The 18,090-nt window shown below is 34.2% G+C and overlaps 1 protein-coding gene across 1 annotated transcript in view; it reads left to right on the plus strand.

Annotated features, from left to right (window-relative positions):
* TMEM255B (transmembrane protein 255B) overlaps window positions 1-18,090 on the plus strand; it is a 118,373-nt gene that overhangs the window by 21,947 nt on the left and 78,336 nt on the right. The window contains exon 3 of the mRNA XM_031958756.1: window positions 7,516-7,578. Coding sequence (XP_031814616.1) covers window positions 7,516-7,578 — 63 coding nt within the window. The remainder of the gene's footprint in view (window positions 1-7,515; window positions 7,579-18,090) is intronic.

Here is an 18,090-nt window from a genome sequence, read left to right on the forward strand (position 1 = left end):
GGATAGAAGCTTAGGGATCATCCAGACTGACTCCCTAATTATACACATGAACATATTGAGACACAAGGAGTGAAGTTACTAGTTTAAGATTAAAGTAGGATAATAAAGAAATGGAAGATCTGGGATTAACATCCCAGTTTCCAGAATTTCCAGCTCAGTGTTGAAAAAAAAACCCAAACTATTTCATAGTTCAATTCTCCAAATTGTAAGGGTTTTATTTTTTTTTTTTACCTTATTTCTCAGAATATAATCAACTCTTTTTTTTTTCCTGAGGCAATTGGGGTTAAGTGATTTGCCCAGGGTCACACAGCTAGGAAATGTTAAATGTTTGAGACCAGATTTGAACTTAGGTCCTCCTGACTTTAGGGCTGGTGCTCTATCCACTGCACTACCTGGCTGCCCCATAATCAATTCATCTTTTTGCCTTAGCAAATAGTTTTAATGCAGTTGCCCATATGGGTTTTTTAAAATTTTATTTATTTATTTTTTATAGCTTTTTATTTACAAAATATATGCATGGGTAATTTTTCAACATTGACCCTTGCAAAACCTTCTTTCCCCCTTCTTCCTCCCACCCCCTCCTCTAGATGGCTGGCAGTCCAATACATGTTAAATATGTTAAAGTATATGTTAAATCCAATAAACGTATACATATTTATATAGTTATCTTGCTGCACAAGAAAAATAGGATGTAGATAGAAAGAAAAAAAAACCCTGAGGAGGAAAACACAAATGCAAGCAAACAATAACGAAAGAGTGAAAATGCTATGTTGTGGTCCACACTCAGTTCCCATGGTCCTCTCTTTGGGTGTAGATGGCTCTCTTCATCACTGAACAAGTGGAACTAATTTGAATCAACTCATTGTTGAAAAAAGCCATGTTCATCAGAGTTGATCATTGTATAATCTTCTTGTTGCAGTGTATAATGATCTCCTGGTTCTGCTTATTTCACTTACCAACAATTCATGTAAGTCTCTCCAAGCCTCTCTGAAATCATCATGTTGGTCATTTCTTACAGAACAATAATATTCCATAATATTCATATACCACAATTTATTCAGCTATTTTCCAATTGATGGGCAGCCATTCAATCTCCAGTCTCTAGCCATTACAAAAAGGGCTGCCACAAACATTTTTGCACACATGGGTCCCTTTCCCTTCTTTAAGATCTCTTTGGGATATAAGCCCAGTAGTAACACTGCTGGGTCAAAGGTTATGCACAGTTTGATAACTTTTTTAGTATAGTTCCAAATTGCTCTCCAGAATGGTTGGATTTGTTTACAATTCCACCAACAATGTATTAGTGTCCCAGTTTTCCCGCATCCCCTCCAACAATCATCATTATTTTTTCCTGTCATCTTAGCCAATCTGAGAAGTGTGTAGTGGTATCTCACAATTGCCTTAATTTGCATTTCTCTGATCAACAATGATTTGGAGCACCTTTTCCATATAGTTTTTAATAATAAAAATAGTTAATTTGCACAAAGTACTTTAGGTTTGCAAAGGCCAATTAATCTTTATGAAAACCCAGTGAGGTGGATATTGTTATTACCTCATTTTATAGATGAAGGAGCTGAAACTAACAAGAGTGACTTGCCTTGACAGGATCTCAACTTGAATTCAGGTCTGAGTTTAGTTTTTAAAAAATGGAATCAGCTTTCCCTTTCACATTGATACATGTGAATACCTTCTCTACCTCCTTTCTCTGTTCTTCAGTTGGAATGCCCTGGAAAATAAATACCTTGCCTCTTACTTTTTTTCAGGCTTCCCACATTCAGGAACACAAAGTAAGAGGCAAGGTATTTTTTTGTGTATAGTTTTTTTTTTTTTTTTTTTTTTGAGTTTAGCCAGCTTGCCATCATTAGCCAGAAGTCAGAACCCAGACCCTGGGGAAACCCACAAGAGGTTTTTCTTTTAGCATGCTCTGGCATAATTGTCTTTTAGAACTCCATCTAGGGCAATGTGTGGGAACAGCTGTAGAGATGGAAGGCAAGTATCTGAGCTATAGATGGTAAAGACCTTGAGGTTTTAGAACTGCATGATCTTTCTGTAAGTTCATGAACAAACTTTGGATCAACAAATAGCTAGAAGAATTTTTTCTTTTAAAAATTTATTTAATATCTGTCCTAACAAGGAATATTAATGACATTAAGGATTAAATAGGATATCATTGCAGGTATAATTCTCTAAGAAATATAGATATTTTGGCAATAGTCCAAAATATTCTAAATGGAAGAAGATTGTTTAAAGTATGTTTTTGGAATTAAATCATGGAAAGAATGAATGACCTGTATTCATTCATTTGACAAATGTGTCATTTAAATCACTTATGTGAAACACTACTTAAAGTTTCTGTGTACAAGTCAGCAATTCATTGTAATGAACTGCTCTTAGGAAGAAAATGTCTATGTTGTAAATGAGAAAATCCTCAGCAGGCTTTCTTAAGTCATTGTTGCAAAATAAATGTTAAAGAATGAATCCTATTGAAGAATTATATTAAAAAATTGTACCATCGTATCTGTGCTGATGTCCTATTCTCATTTTTTATCCTAGAACAAAGGTGAGCCTGTTCTTAATGACAGGGCCAGTTGAGTGGCTTTGCTGTAGCAAGCCAGAAATAGAGACTAATCTGGTTATTAAGAAACTCATGGAACAAAGTTCATTGATTTGTAGACCATATATTGTACCCAAGGAATATACCCAATACCTAGATCCATAACATATCATGGTTGCTAAAGTTTATATTGGGGTTTTACTGAAAAGTTTTCAGGGCACATTCTATTGGCAGCATTATAACATAAATTGAAATTTTCTTTTTTTATTTATTAAAACTTTTTAAGATTAAGGTTAAGATTTTCAGGGCAGCTAGGTAGCACAGTGGATAGAGCACCAGCCCTGAAGTCAGGAGGACTTCTGGGAAGTAGGTGCTATTGTTATTTCTCCTTTACAGTTAAAAGAAACTGAAACAGACAGAAGTTAAATGATTTGATAAGGATTACACTGATACTAAGTGTCTGACATTGGCTATGAACATAAGTCTTGTTGGCTCCATTTCCAAGGCTCTATTTATTTAAGGAGCCACCTAGCTGCCTCCTCCTATGTAGGTAGGGTGATTACTTTTTTATTCAGTACCTCACACAGACCATATATTAAGGCAGAGAGAGTTATTTGCATCAGTGAAGGGTCACTATGGCAACAAAATCATTGCTTCTTGAAATATTGATGTACTTCGGAGATAAAAAATAACATGTTCATAGACTATTGGAACTGAGAGGGACCTTAGCTCTTTCATGAAGCCCTCCTATTTAAACATGAGGAAAATGTTACCCAAAGAATTCAAGTAATGGGACTAAAATCACTCTGCAAATTGGCATCTGAACCAGTATTCAAAAGAGCTGACACTTATATAGCTTGTTAAAGTTTATAAAACACTTTATATATTTTACCTTATTTGAGTTTCACAATAACCCTGGAAATTAGGTACCATAGGTATTGGTACCATCTGAAGCTCAGAAAAGGCACATGGTTTGCCCACTGACATAAGATGAATGCCAGAGGAAGCATTTAAGATTCAGTCTCTACTGTTTCCCAGTCCGGCCTTTTTACCAATATAAGGTTTCTCAATTTCTAATTCATTGTTTTCGTTTTTTAATATGCAAAGAAATTTTTGGAAAATTCCTTCTTCTTCATGAAGATGATTAATTATTGGGGAAAACCTAACACTGGTAACCATCGAGAGTGCTTTCATTTGAGAACACAAAGGCCTGATCAGCAAACTCATTCTGAGACACTGTCAGCAAGTGACGCCTTCTCTGCACAGAGCATTTGCCTTCAATAATTAGCACCTCTATTTCTGTGCCATGTTCCTTTGTTCACTAACACTTCATTCATAACCTGGGCGACTTAGATCATACTCCACAGATTTGAGTTATATTATAATGATAATAGATAAATATTTCTCTAGCTCTTTCTAAGGTTTGCAAAGCAAACAAAATCTACATTTATCCTCTCCATGGCAAATCCTCTCAAAATTATGACATTCTTTGTCTTTGGGAGTCCCTATCTCAATCAATGAATCAGTAGGTTATTTATTAAATATTTATTGTGTGCCAGAGACTGTGTGGGTGACGGTTAAACAAAGAAAAAGTGAAACATTAATTTCCCTGGAGTAGCTTACATTCCATCAAAGAAGGCATATAAACATATAGAAATCTATATCTATTTACCTATTTATACATCTTCTTTTTATAAAAAATAAGATGATTTTAGGGAAAGAGAGCCAGTACTGCCCTCTCTGTCTATATTTGCCTATTATCTGTCCTCTTTCTTTTAAATGTAATAAATTTTATTGCTTTTTTCTTTTCATATAATTTTCTAATCTGTTCTTTTTCCCTCTCCTTAACTGGAGAGTCATCATAATAAAAAATTTTTAAAAGAAGGGGAAAATTAGTTCAGTAAAAAAGATACTGAAGATCTTGATATTGAAAACTTCTAACATCTGTATTTTCCCCCGTCTAGTCCTTCACTTCAACAAGGAAGGGAGGAATGGACTTTTTTATATATTTTTGTGGAGGAAGGGCTTGGTCATAATAATTTTACAACATTCCATTTCAGTTTTTGTGTTTTTGTTTTCCCATTTAAATTGTTGTAATTATTTTATATATTATCTTGCCTTTGCTTAAATTTACTTTTCATCATTTTATATGTCTTTTCTTATTTATATTTATCATATCTGTTATTTCTTTTTGCACAGTAATTTTTTATTGTATTCTTGTACCACAATTCTACATTTGACAGGCCTTTACTTTGTTTCCAATTCTTTGCTACCATAAAATATGTTGCTATTTTGATGTATATAGATCTTTATGTTATTTATTTTCTTGGTATTGATATTACTTGGTAATAATGGGATCTCTGAGACAAAGATGATGGGCATTTTAATTACTTTCTTTGAATAATTTGAAATTTTTTTTCCAGAATGATTAGACAAATTCACAGCTTCACTAGGAGAGCATTTGTGTTCCTATTTTTCCATAGTCCTTCTAGCATTGACTATTTCCATCTTCTATCATCTCTGTCAATTTACTGAATAAGAAGTGTAGCATCAGGGTTGTTTTGATTTTCATTTGTTATGATTAGTAATTGTAACTTTCTTTCATATGATTGCCTATAGTTTGCAGTTGTTATGAGATCTATTTCTTCATCTTTTGATTACTCAATTGGGCAATGACTTACCCTTTTTTTTTCTTGCTATTATTGTTTGGTCGTTCACTTGTGTCTGACTCTACCTGACTTCATGGACTTGTGTCCATGGAATTGACTTGGCAAAGATATTAGAATGGTTCATTTTTTTTCTTCAGTGTCTCTTCATTTTACATAAAAGAAACTGAAGCAAATGGAGATTGTAACTTGTCCAGGGTTACACCATTAGTAAGTGACTGGATCAGATCTTCCTGCTTTCAAACCTCGTTCTCTGTCTACTATACCACCTAGTTGTCCCAGTCTTCTTCTTATGTTGTTGTTGATGTTCAGTTTTGTCTGACTCTTGATGACTTCATTTTGGGTTTTCTTGGCAAACATACTGGAATGTTTTGCCATTTCCTTTTCCAACTCATTTTACAGAGGAGGAAACTGAAGGAAATAGGGTTAAGTGACTTGCCCAGGGTCACACAGCTATTAAATATATAAACCCATATTTGAACTCAGAAAGATGAGTTTTCCTATTTCCCAGTCCACTACTATATCTACTTTTCCACCTAGCTGTTCTTTCTTGCTATAGGACTTTACCTTTTAGGCTGTTAGCATAAGCCTGCTATCTCCCAAGCATATTTTAATCTTAATTGTGACTTTCAAGACTCAATTTGAGGTTTAAGGGTGGGAATTTTTTGAGTGATGAAAGGAGGCCGAATTTTATATCCCTGATTCTAACCACATTAACTAAAGCTGCCCAACAAGACATCTTCAAATCATTTTCATTTTCTTATTTTACGTATCACTGAACCAACACTGCATACTTCTATGCACACGTTCAGAATTCCTTCAGAAATATATACCTCTGTTTCATATCTCAGATCTGATAGCCAGACATCTTTTGCCAGGGTGAAATTGCCTGGAAGAGTTAGACTTGATGCTCTTAGCCTCAATTTATTCACTCTTGTTCACTGTCACCATCTAGTATGCATTGTGTTTGGCCTAGAGGTAGCATAGGCAAGGACCTTGGAATCACAGGAATTCACATCAAGAACATTTTTAGTTTTAAAAAAATTAAAACTGAGATCCTAGTTTTCGACCTCTCACAAGACTCTGTGGTTAAATTTTCTCACAGATTCATTGAGAGTTCACAGCTTACGGAGATATTCTCACTCCACAGCTTCTTTTGCCCTAAAAAATTTGGGAAGGAGGAAAAGTTTATTTTTCCATTTATCTTTTTTGTATACTTTCTTCTCTTTTAGGTGCCCATTTTCCTACCTTTCTTCTCTTTTAGGTGCCTGTTTTCCCAATACTCCGAGCCTCCCACTGTTATCCTTTTAAACTTGACCTTTTAAGAAGTTCCAGATTCTGAACTTTTTATTTCTTTCTATAGGAATCAAAACTGACTTTTTCCTTCAGGGTTCTACTCTATTCATTCCAAGATAACTAATAAACTAATTTCTTAGCAAGATATTAATAAGAGGCATGGAGTAATATGTTGCCTTTTCCTGGTAACATATTTGTATTCAATTTGCTTTTGTGTTATTAAAATATATTTTTTGAAAATTACATGTCAAATGTTACATAATTTTTTATGCCTTCCAAAATTTTTTATGAAAAGGGATCCTTAGGTTTCACTAAGCTACCAAAAAGGTCCATGATACAAAAAAGGGTTAAGAAACCATGTTTTAACTCAAAAGAAAAGAGGCATCAGAGACATAATGGGTAGAGAAATTGCTTTAAGAGTTAGAAAGGCTAGGTTAACATTCTATCTAGGAGATGCAATGGCTTTGAAATCCTGGGCACGTCACTTCATCTCTCAGTGATCAAGAGTAGGTACCTTTCTGCATTTGGTAAAGTTATAATGAATCACATTTCCAGTTCTAAAAACCCTCTCAAACTCAAAAGAATTACCCTCTTTTGTTAGAATTTAGGCATATCAATTGGTGACATATTTTAGAAGTAAGAACATCTCTTCATGTGCTTGAAATGAAACCACAGAAAGGAACTACTTATTCTGCTCATGTGGAACATGTCTTAATTAGCTGCTCAGTAGAGAGAGAGCTAGACATGAAATCAGAAGACGAGTTAAAATTTATCTACAGATACTCACTAGCTGTATGATTCTGGGCAGATCATTTAATCACTTTGGAGTAGTCCAAAGGACACCAGTCCAACATGAATTATCCTTATTTGCTCTCATAAAATGTTTTTCAAACTGTTAGATTATGTTAGCTTTATTACTTACTGTTAAACTCTCCTTACAAGGTTGCTAAGCATGCTGAAATATTGATCTGATTTCCCATTTTTTTCTTTTCATTGTAGCTTGGCTTTGGATCTTTCTTGGGAATTATTGGCATCAATTTGGTGGAAAACAGAAGACAAATGGTAAGAAAAATCTTTCTTTTAAACATAAAATACATGTGTTTCAGTTACTAAACTTTTAGAAAAAGGTTATTACGATGTATACCTTAGTGTAGCTCTGTAGCTGTGGGACTGGGGGCACAGTGAAAAATATTGGGGAATAGGAAAGTTTTTACATTAAGCAAATAACATGCAAAGTGAAGATGAAATGATTGTGTAAATTTAACATACTTCCATTTTGTGACTCAACAACTCAACTATATATTATTTCCTTTGGGCTATAGAGCTTAATACATAGGCACATCATATACTTACTTAATTTACTTGATTTGGGTTAAGATCATACTCGAGGGTTAGCATAGTAAAGTGTCTGGTGTATAATAGTAATTTTAAAATGTTTGATGATCAGTTGCTTGTAAGAGATTGCATAGAAGGTTGGGATTAGGGCATGCAAATTCAGGACTAAGTCCGTTTTATTTGATCATCGCACAGTGTTGCTATTATTGTGTATAATGTTTTTCTGGTTCTTCCAGATTCACTCAGCATCAGTTCTTTATAAGTCTTTCCAGGCTTTTCTGAAATCAGCCTGCTTGTCATTTCTTATAGAACCAACAATGTTGTATAACTTTCATATGCCATAACTTATTCAGTCATTCCCCAATTGATAGTCATCCTCTCAGTTTACAATTCTTTGCCATCACAAAAAGAGCTGTTACATATGTGAGTCCTTTTCATTTTTAATATGATCTCTTTGGGATACAGGGACTGTTGGATCACTGGGAATGCACAATTTTATAGTGCTGGTGGGCCAGCACTAGAATCCATATCTTTTGATTTTGTGATCATTGCTCTTTCTTACTACTTACTACTCTTATTACTCCTTCCCAATTTGACCTTGTTTTGAAAGACAATTACATTTATTATTTTTAAAAATTTGTTTTTCAATTCATGGTCTCATCTGCATTTTTGTTGCTAAGTCCATGTTTGAGCTATGTGTCAATAAAAATGAATAGTTTACTTAGCGCATTTATAGTGAATGTGATTTGAGGATCCTAGTCTTTTTTTATCTTTTGTCTCTTTATTATCAAAATATATTAAATAGTTAAGCAAATTAAATAAACCATATGAAGTATCATGTCATCTATTTCGCCATCTAATTTATAATTCACCAATCTTTCTTGTTGATTGCACAGGTAAAACATACTGAAGAAAACTACAAATTTGGCTTGATATCACCTTAACATTCAATACATTCACACCATAAGCTTGTTGAGATGGCAGATTATAATTGCTTAGCTTGAATTTTTGTAGCCCAGCAGAGGGAGGGGAGAGAGAGAGAGAGAGAGAGAGAGAGAGAGAGAGAGAGAGAGAGAACAGAGCGACAGAGGTAGAGATAGAAAAACAGAGACAGAGAGAGTGATGGAGTGACAGACAGAGAAAAAGAATACATTATCTATTTTTCTAAAACTAGCAAGAGAAATAAAGAACATTTTGATTGGTGAAGAATAATTGGGTAGAGATACTGAAATCAAAAAAAAGCAGGATGGTTGTAGGTAAAGAATATGGTTCAAATTTAGATATGAGACAGAAATTTTTTTGCTCATAAATATTATAAAGAGACATTTTATAAATGGGGTACTAATATATCCCCCCAACAAGAATTTCTGCTTGTATTCTAGATCCTTATCTAAAGCGTTTGTTCTTAATCTTTACCCACAGCACTCCACTGAGTGAGTTCCAGATCCAGATAGTCCAAATGTGTTGTGGTCATTGTGTGATCTTACTTTCTCCAATGTCATGGAAAAACAGTGAAAATGGGATGTGGTCAGTTGTGTATTGGTAAATGTTTAACAACTGCCTCCTTGAAAATGCAAGATACATTTAAAAATTTAATTGGCATTCAGATTTTTTTTCCTATTCTTTCTTAAGCCTAGACAATCAACAAATAAGCTTCAATTTGTTTTGTCTGTAAAATGGGAATAGTAATATTTACTCTAATCACATAAGATTGGAAGAATGTTGTCTTATAAAATGTATAATACTATGTAAATATGTTATTAGTATAATATTACTTGTGGGTGGAATTGGCAGTTGCTTACGTGATTTTATTCAGGAATCTGGGAAGTTTCTGTATCCTCAAATATCTTCCCTTCTCAATGAAATTCCTTTAACTGGACATAGTCTTTTATTTCATAATTCAAGACAAAGTATAAAATGAAAATACCTCAAGAAAGAAGATAAATGGCTTAAATTCACATTTTGGCATAATTGAGGAGAAGAAAGGTTTGACTATCATGGTAGTAGTTAGAGACTGGAAAAGCAAAGTTCTATATCATAGTTTTGCTCAGGTCCCTGTCTCTGCTGGATATACTTGGAGGTGTGTATTTGCTTGAGAGTATGAAGATTTGTGAATTGACTTGGGATTTCTTTTGAGTTAATGGACACAGGAAGTTCTCTAGAAAGAATCAGAGGTTCAAGGTCACCCACCAGGTGGGACTATCCCACGTGGGACTATACCACAGATACTAGACATCTATTTAGAATTTCGATTTGACTGTGGGCTACTCTTAGGGTACAGTTTTAGTATTCACTAAGATTAGAAGTGTTAACCAGAGTAGAGTGTGACAAATGCTGAAAAATATTTAAGCATAATTGAGAAATGTTTAACAGAATAAATTTTAAAATACAGTATAGTATAGATAATGTTAGGTTGTTTTCAAAGACAATTTTTGTAGCTGACAGACATCAGTTTTGTTTGAGTCTGACACAACTGCATGAAGGTCATAGAACTCAAAAAGTGGTCTAGAGTTCAAAAATACCAAAAAAAACCCAATAACCAAAAAAATCCTCCCAAAACATTAGTCAAACTCCTTTATTTTACAGTTGAGAACATCAAGACCCAGAGAGGTCAAGCAATGTGCCTAATAAGGAGAGTAAGATTTGACCCCTGGTTCACTGATTCCAAATTCAGTATTCTTTTCATTGTGCCATTTTATCTTTATGGTGACTTATGCAAGGAATATTCATTTTAATTAATAATGTAAAATATAAAGAATGTGTGAAATGCTTGTGATGTGACTGGAAGAAGTGGTATCTTAATCCATAGTTCCAGATCAGTGCCTACCTGACAGAGGGATGAGGAATTCATGGTTCAGATTGAGATATATATTACTTGGATTCATCCAACATGGGAATTTGTTTTACTCAGACAATGCAACTTTTTTCTTTTTCAATAGGGGAGATAAAAGGGAGATCTTTATTTTAAGACATGGTTCTAACACATTTGAAACTATCGATTATCTACTGTGGGACTTTCACTAAGCTTTGACTATTTCTGGGTCTTGTGAGGTAACCAGCTCATTACTCTGCATTGGCATGGACTTTCCGGAAAGGCCTTCTTTTCTCTTTATTGTCTGTGGTATTCTGGATAATTTTTCTGCAGTTCTGGGGTAGAAGAAGTCATATACAATAACTTCTTATTGTATTTCTTGATTGGTGCAAACTTCAGTCTTTTTGCGATAGTAGATACGTGGGAAATGAGTGATTTGCCTCCATTCACGTAGTCATCTTGACTGAAATACAATGTCTTTTCTTGTCAAAAAGAGATTGAAAGACCAAATGATGGGTGTGATAGAAATAGTAATGGACTTTGAATCAGTGGACCTGAATTCAAATCTTGACCCAGTTATTTGCTAATTGTATGGACAAGTTATGTAATCTTTCTCTTGGTTCCATCATCAATAAAACAAGGAGTTCAGACTCCAAGGTCCCTGGTAATTCTAAATGTATAATCTAATAATAGAAAACCAAACTAAGGTGGTGGAGAGGACAGAATGGAGCTTTTATGATTCATAATATTTTAATATGTTACTTCATCTTATTTTGATGGCAATCCTATGAAGCAGGTAGATCAGGTAGGTTTATAAGTTCCATTTTACTGATAAGGAAATGGTTCAGAGACGTTGTTATAGAAGGCTCATAGATAGTAAGTAGGAGAACCTAGATTCCAGGCCTTTTGGTATCAAATTTAACTGTATTTTTTTTTTCTGAGCTATTTGAGAAAGGAGCTCACAATAGAACCCTATAAAATGTTGACATTGAGGGAGGAAGATGAGGAAGAGTAACCAGGAAAAGTGGCAGATTAGAGTATTCAGAGAAGCAGGATTTAGGAAAGAGGAAATTATATTGTCATTGAAAATCAAAAAGTAGAGAGTTTCAAAGAGGAAATGGAAATGGCAGATATCACATAAAGAATAAAAAACTAAGAACTGGGAAGTGGTCATTGAATTTGATTATTAGAACATCGCTAGTGATTTTTAAAAGGAATCTTTTCAGTAGAATGACTAAAAGTTATATGGAAAGGAGTTGAAAAATGAAGTGAGGAAATGGAGACAATGAACATAAACTATTTTTGTGAGTTTTTGAGTTTACTCTTCTTAACCTGACAGAACAGGATCAAGAACATTGTGTAGAAGCAGCCAGTAGATAATTTCACCATCTAACTAAACTATCTAATACAGCATCTGTGTTGGAAAGAGAGGAGCAAGGACCTGCTGGGAAGCAATTTAGAAATCTGACAATGTAGTATTGTTTCAGAGACATTAAAAAAAAAAACCTTGTCCCAAAATATCTCTCCCCAAATGCCTGAAAATCTACCATTAGAAACAAATTCTTTTGGCCAATTATGACCAGTGGAGTTAGGAAGATCTGAGCTCAAATATAGCCTCAGATATTTACTAGCTGTGTGATTTTAGGCAAGTCACTTCACCACTGTTTGTCTCAATTTCTTCATCTGTAAAATGAGCTGGAAATGGAAATGGCACATCTCTCCATTATCTTTGCCAAAAACAAAAAAACAAACAAACAAAAAAAAAACCACAACCCAAATGAAGGTCAGATATGATGAAATGATTCAAGACATATAGATATATACCTACATATTTAAACACAAACAGATACAGATAAGCTTACATTCAAACATATACATAAATAGAAACAGTGTTGCTGATTGCAATTTCTCCTGGACTCAGAAATCCCAGATTTCTATCTTCTAGATGGAGAAGCATTTGTGAATACAGCATGATGTTAATTTTTGGCTTTTACTGCTTTCTTTATTACTCCAAACAGGGACTCCAGTTAGAGTGGCAGGCATGGATTTGCTTCATTTTAATCAATAAAGAAGCATCTGTTAATTGAGATTCTTGGCTGGGAGCTGTGGCACCACAACTGTAATCTTGGAGCTTCAGATTCATTCCCCCCGAACTCCCATGTTTTAATGGCCTTCTCCTTAATGCACTGGATTTATTTTTTGCTTTGTATATATGTTTAAAGTACCTCTAACCTATTCTTTAACAGAAGATTTTATTAATGGTCAAAGAAGAGGGATGATAAGAGGCCTGATTTCTTCCTCTCTGGCACTACTCATATCACAAATCTTTCTTCTCAGAAAGATGCTATTCAGTTTGTTTCTTCCTCATGGATATTTCTGTTGCCTTTACCAAATAAATAAATAGTGATCTTAAATCACTATTTCTGTTGTCTTTGCAAAAAAAAAAAAGAAAACAAAACAAAATGGTGATTTTCAATCAACCAATCAATTACAATCAATGCAGTCCTTTCTTGTGAAGGATAAGGAAGTCAGAAATGTAAATCAACTGAAGGGATTGATTAGTAATAAGGAAGTAGTTTCCATTTTAGTCACAAGGCCCAATCTGGTTTGGGGATTATTTAGATTCTATGATCCTGCTTTTGTCATTTAGGCGTATTATTGTGATTAGCATTTTCCATTAAATATGAGTATAAGAAGAGAAAAGAAATGATATAGTTTTAGAACCAAAAAACTTTCATCCTTAAAGACTTTAAAGATCTTAAAGACTTTAAAGATCTTTAAAGAACTTTTTTTAACATAATGGATCCCTTTGGTAGTAGGTTGAAGCTATGAACTTCTTCTCAAAATAATGTGAGTTTTTTTGTTCTGATTTTCTTTTTTTTTAGAAAAAAAATTCATATTTTGTTTTTCCTCAATTACATGTAAAAATTTTTAAATATTGAGTTTCCAAATTCTCTCCCTCCCTTTCTCCTTCTCTTTCTGAGCAATTTGATATGTTGTACATGTAAGTCATGAAAAACACACAAACTAGTGTTTTTAAATGCATAAACTAGGGTTACAACATAGGGTTCCAAAGGAAATCAATTATATGGAAATTGAGTTATCAATGTTTTAGAGTTCTTGGACTTTAAAACCCCATGATCTAATGAAATCCTTTCATTTTACCAGTAAGAAAACTGAGTCTCATGTTTTATGGTACTAAGTAGCAGAGCAGGATTCAAATCATGATGTTTGGATTTAGATGATATGACTAAATGACAGGAGCAGGATCATAGAATCTAAATGATCTCCAAACCAGGTTGGCTCTTGTGGCTAAGATGGAAAACCATTTCCCTTCAATTTATTTACATTTCTTCCTGCCTTATCTTTCACATGTATTAGACTATGCTCTTTTTATTAAAATAATAGAAAAAATTTTTATAGGTTTATTTCTCCCCTTACAATTTAAAGTTGAGGAAACAGGCTCTAAAAATGAGTATTTTACTTATAGTCACATAGCTAATTTATGAGAAACCTGAAACTAGAACCCAAGTCTCCTTGTTTTCTATTCAGTGATCAGTGATTACATCCCATAGCCTTATCTTCAAATCAATGTATTTGAAATCCTTGGTACCTTTGTTGAAATTAATTCTGAAGGCAAGAAACAGAAATTGGGGTGCTTTGTGAATCTTCTTAGAGAAAATTAGGAAGTAGGAAAATTAAGAGTTAGATATATAACAATAGTGAAAACTCCAAACTACAACTAGGCAAACCTAGGTTTTAAACTTGTTGTTAATAGGTCATGTTCAACAACTCAGGATTTAAAATGGGAGCAACTTTAGAGATCAGCTAATTCAGTGACCTCATTTGTCAGAAATGAAAGGTAGGATTCCCAAAGATCAAATGATCGTCTTCTAGCCATGGCCATCTTCTCTGCCTGGAATAGATTCCTTTCTCACATCTTTCAGCCTTTGCTTCAAGACCCTCCTCTCAAGGATAAACCCTTCTACCTGCTAAGGCATCTCATGTCTCTTTTGAACAAGTGTCCTCATTATATAAAGCTTTTATTGTTAGAGGCAGCTAGGTGGTACAGTAGATTGAGCCTTGGACTTGGGAAGCCCCGAGTTTCAATTCTGTGGTAGACACTTTAAATATTTGACATTGGGCAAGTTACTTAATCTATCTCAGCCTCAGTACATGGCTCTGGAGGAGAAAGTGAGACTGGTGAATTTATACAGCCCTCCCTTGTTTAAATCCAATTCTTACATGTCATGGCTTCACCATGGTTCTCTTTAAGAATGAAGAACAAATAACAATTTTTGTGAGTAGGAGTAGGAGCTGCCCCATTGGAACTGGCCACTTGGACGATGCAGCTAGTTTTCTTTTCTTTTCTTTCCTTTCCCTTCCTTTCTTTTCCTTTTCTTAACTTTTTTCTTTTCTCTTTTTTCATTTATTCTTTCCCTTCCCTTCCCTTCCCCTTATCCATATATAGGGTTTTCTTTTATGCAAAATGGAGATATTAATAGTACTTCTTTTGTGGGAGTGTTATAAGAATACAAAAAAGTAATATATATATAAAGCACTTTGTGTTTGTCTAAAGTACCATATATGTTAGTTATTATTATTATTAGGTGATAAAATTCACTGTATTTCATTATATATATATATATATATATTTTTTTTTTTTCTGAATTAGTTCTTTAAATAGCCCTGCATTAGATAGTGTAATAATGGTAGTACAGTAGATAGAGCGCCAGACCTGGAATCTCCTTGAGTTGAAATCTGGCCTCAGACACTAACTAGCTGTGTGGTCCTGGGCAAGTCAATTTCCTCACATATATAATGAGCTATAGAAGAAAATGCAAAAGTACTCCAGTATTTTTTCCTAGAAAATCCCAAATGGGATCATGAAGAGTTGGACATGATTGAAAAGACTAATGACAATAGCAAAATGGGGACAACAGCAACTATCTCACAGGGTTGTTCTGGGAATAAAAAGAAGTTACAAATGTAAAGCATTTTGTAAACCTTAAAGTGTCATAGATATGTTATTTTTTTAAATTGGCTGATAGGATTCATTGTGTAATTTTTTTTTTCCTGAATTGGCTGTTTAGACAGTCTTTCATTAGTCAATTAATTGTCTGAGGTGGAATAAAGATTACTGGAACAGTTTAAAAACAATAGACCAAAGCATTTAAGATGTAGTCTGTCGTACTTAATTACAGAGTACTATTTGGTCAGGTGTGCAGAAAAAGTTTGAGCCCAGAAGTTTAGGACAAATCTAGGTTTAAATCTAACCTCTGACACTTATTGGCTATATGACAATTGACAAATGACTTACCTTTACTCTCTAAGTTTCATGTCCTTTCCTGTAAAAATGAAGGTTACAACGGGGTAGTATCTATCTCATAAGTTATCATGAACCTCAAATAAAACACCATTTGTAAAGTATTTTGCAAATTTTGAATGTTTCCACAAATAACAGCTGTTATAATCTCCTTGTAAAAGAAAACTGAAAATGAACTCTTCGGCATAAGTTTACAAGATAATAAATTTAGAGCTGAGAGAGATCAGATTTTGCATAATATAACAGATTTAGAGCTGGAAGAGACCTCCCTTTATTTTAGAGATAAGGAGGCTAAGATCTGGAAAGTGAACCAAAGTTCACCAGATCAATGATGTCAGATTCAAATAGAAATGAGGGCCACACTAAACAGAAATAAGGATTCTTGTGTATATTGACTTAGAAAATTTCCTTATATTGATAATATCTATGTTCTACAATACATATTGTTTTGTTAAATATTTTTCAATTATATTTAAATCTGGTTTGATCTATACTTAGTAGTGTTTAGGAACCTTCTGAAACATGGGGGCTTCATGTTTGACACCTCTGACCCAGGTAGTAAATACATAGGTGGAATTAGAAAGCCAATATTATTGATATTCCTAGAGTTCAAGGGACTTGCCCAAGTCATCTGAGTAATAGTAGTGGTTAGAATTCAAAGCTCGTCTTCTAACTCCATATCTTTCCAATGCATCATGTTCTTGGCTGTTGTGGTAAAGAACACTTTCTTTTTTTCCCAAGTACTTTCTTTCATATATATTCGTATTTGAATTACTTGAAGTTATAAGTATATAAACTATGGAAATTTCTTTCAGTACAATGAAAACGTATTGGCAGTGCAAATTCATATATTTCAAATACTTCATGGAGATTCATTTTTCATACTACTCAAGACATAGTGCTAGTACACTTTAGTACCTTTGTTATTTCTATGGCCTCTGCTAGATCTAGTTCAGCACCAAGGATAATTCTTTCATGTTGAACAAGGAATAGAAGTCTGTTTGGCATAGTCCTTTAGGTAACACGTTGGATTTGCCACTGTTCACCCAAATAAAGATATTATTTTTGATGGTTACACATTGCATTCTCCTATATGATCCTTTTGTGAGTGGTACCATCTGAAGGTTGATATAAGTCTTAAATTTGTCAGTCTGGGTCATGAAGATTAAGCTCTAGAAATAATATTGAATTAGTAACTTCAAAGTTAGTTTTCAAACCAGGAGTGAAATTCTTCATCTTATTGCTTAAAGTTGTGTTTGGAAAGTCTGTAATGTCAGGGAGACAGGGCCCTAAGGGATAATAGAGTAGACAGGTGAGATGGGCCATAGCAGTTTCTCTAATCTTTGTCAGGCCAGCTAGTTTCTTTTCCTCTTCCAGGTAGAGCTCTTAGGCTTTATCTATTCACCTTCTTTGGATTTTAGTGCCCTTTACTAGCCTTTGATCTTCTACTGATCAGTGAGTTAACTAGCATTTATGAAGTGCCTCCTGTGTGCCAGAGAGCAGCTAGGTGGTGCAACGACTAGAATCTTGGGCTTGCAGATAGGAAAACTCATCTTCCTGGGTTTAACTCTGCCTCCAGATACCAATTTGGTGACTCTGGGAAAGTCATTTAATTTTTTTAAAAATCTCAGTTTCCTCCCTGTACAATGACCTGGAGACAGAAATACTAAACTACTCCAGTGTCTTTGACAAGAAAAATCAACCTGTGGTCAGGAAGAGTTGGACATGAAGTAACTGAACAATAATAACAAAGTCTATTATTGCTGTTTCTCTCAGAGTTGGGCAAGAGCCCAGAATAAAGGGACTGGGGTTGTTTACTGGTAAAGGAGCAGACGATCTTAACTTGAATCAAGAGAGCCTGATTTTATCCAAGGGAGATTTTATCTCCAAAATATTTAAGGAGGCAAGCTGGAAGTTAAGAATATACTGAGGAGTCAGCTCCTACTATATTTCTTTAACTTCCAAAGTTTTTTTCTCTCTCTGAATTTCTTTTTCAAAATAAGTCAGAAACCATGTTTGTCCCTAAAGTAGCTCTTATCAGTCCCCACTGATGCTGATCTCTAGATATCAACATCTTTTTTCCCCTTCTAATTAGTAGATT

This window comes from Sarcophilus harrisii, chromosome 3, assembly GCF_902635505.1.
Source record: "Sarcophilus harrisii chromosome 3, mSarHar1.11, whole genome shotgun sequence".
NCBI lineage: Eukaryota > Metazoa > Chordata > Mammalia > Dasyuromorphia > Dasyuridae > Sarcophilus > Sarcophilus harrisii.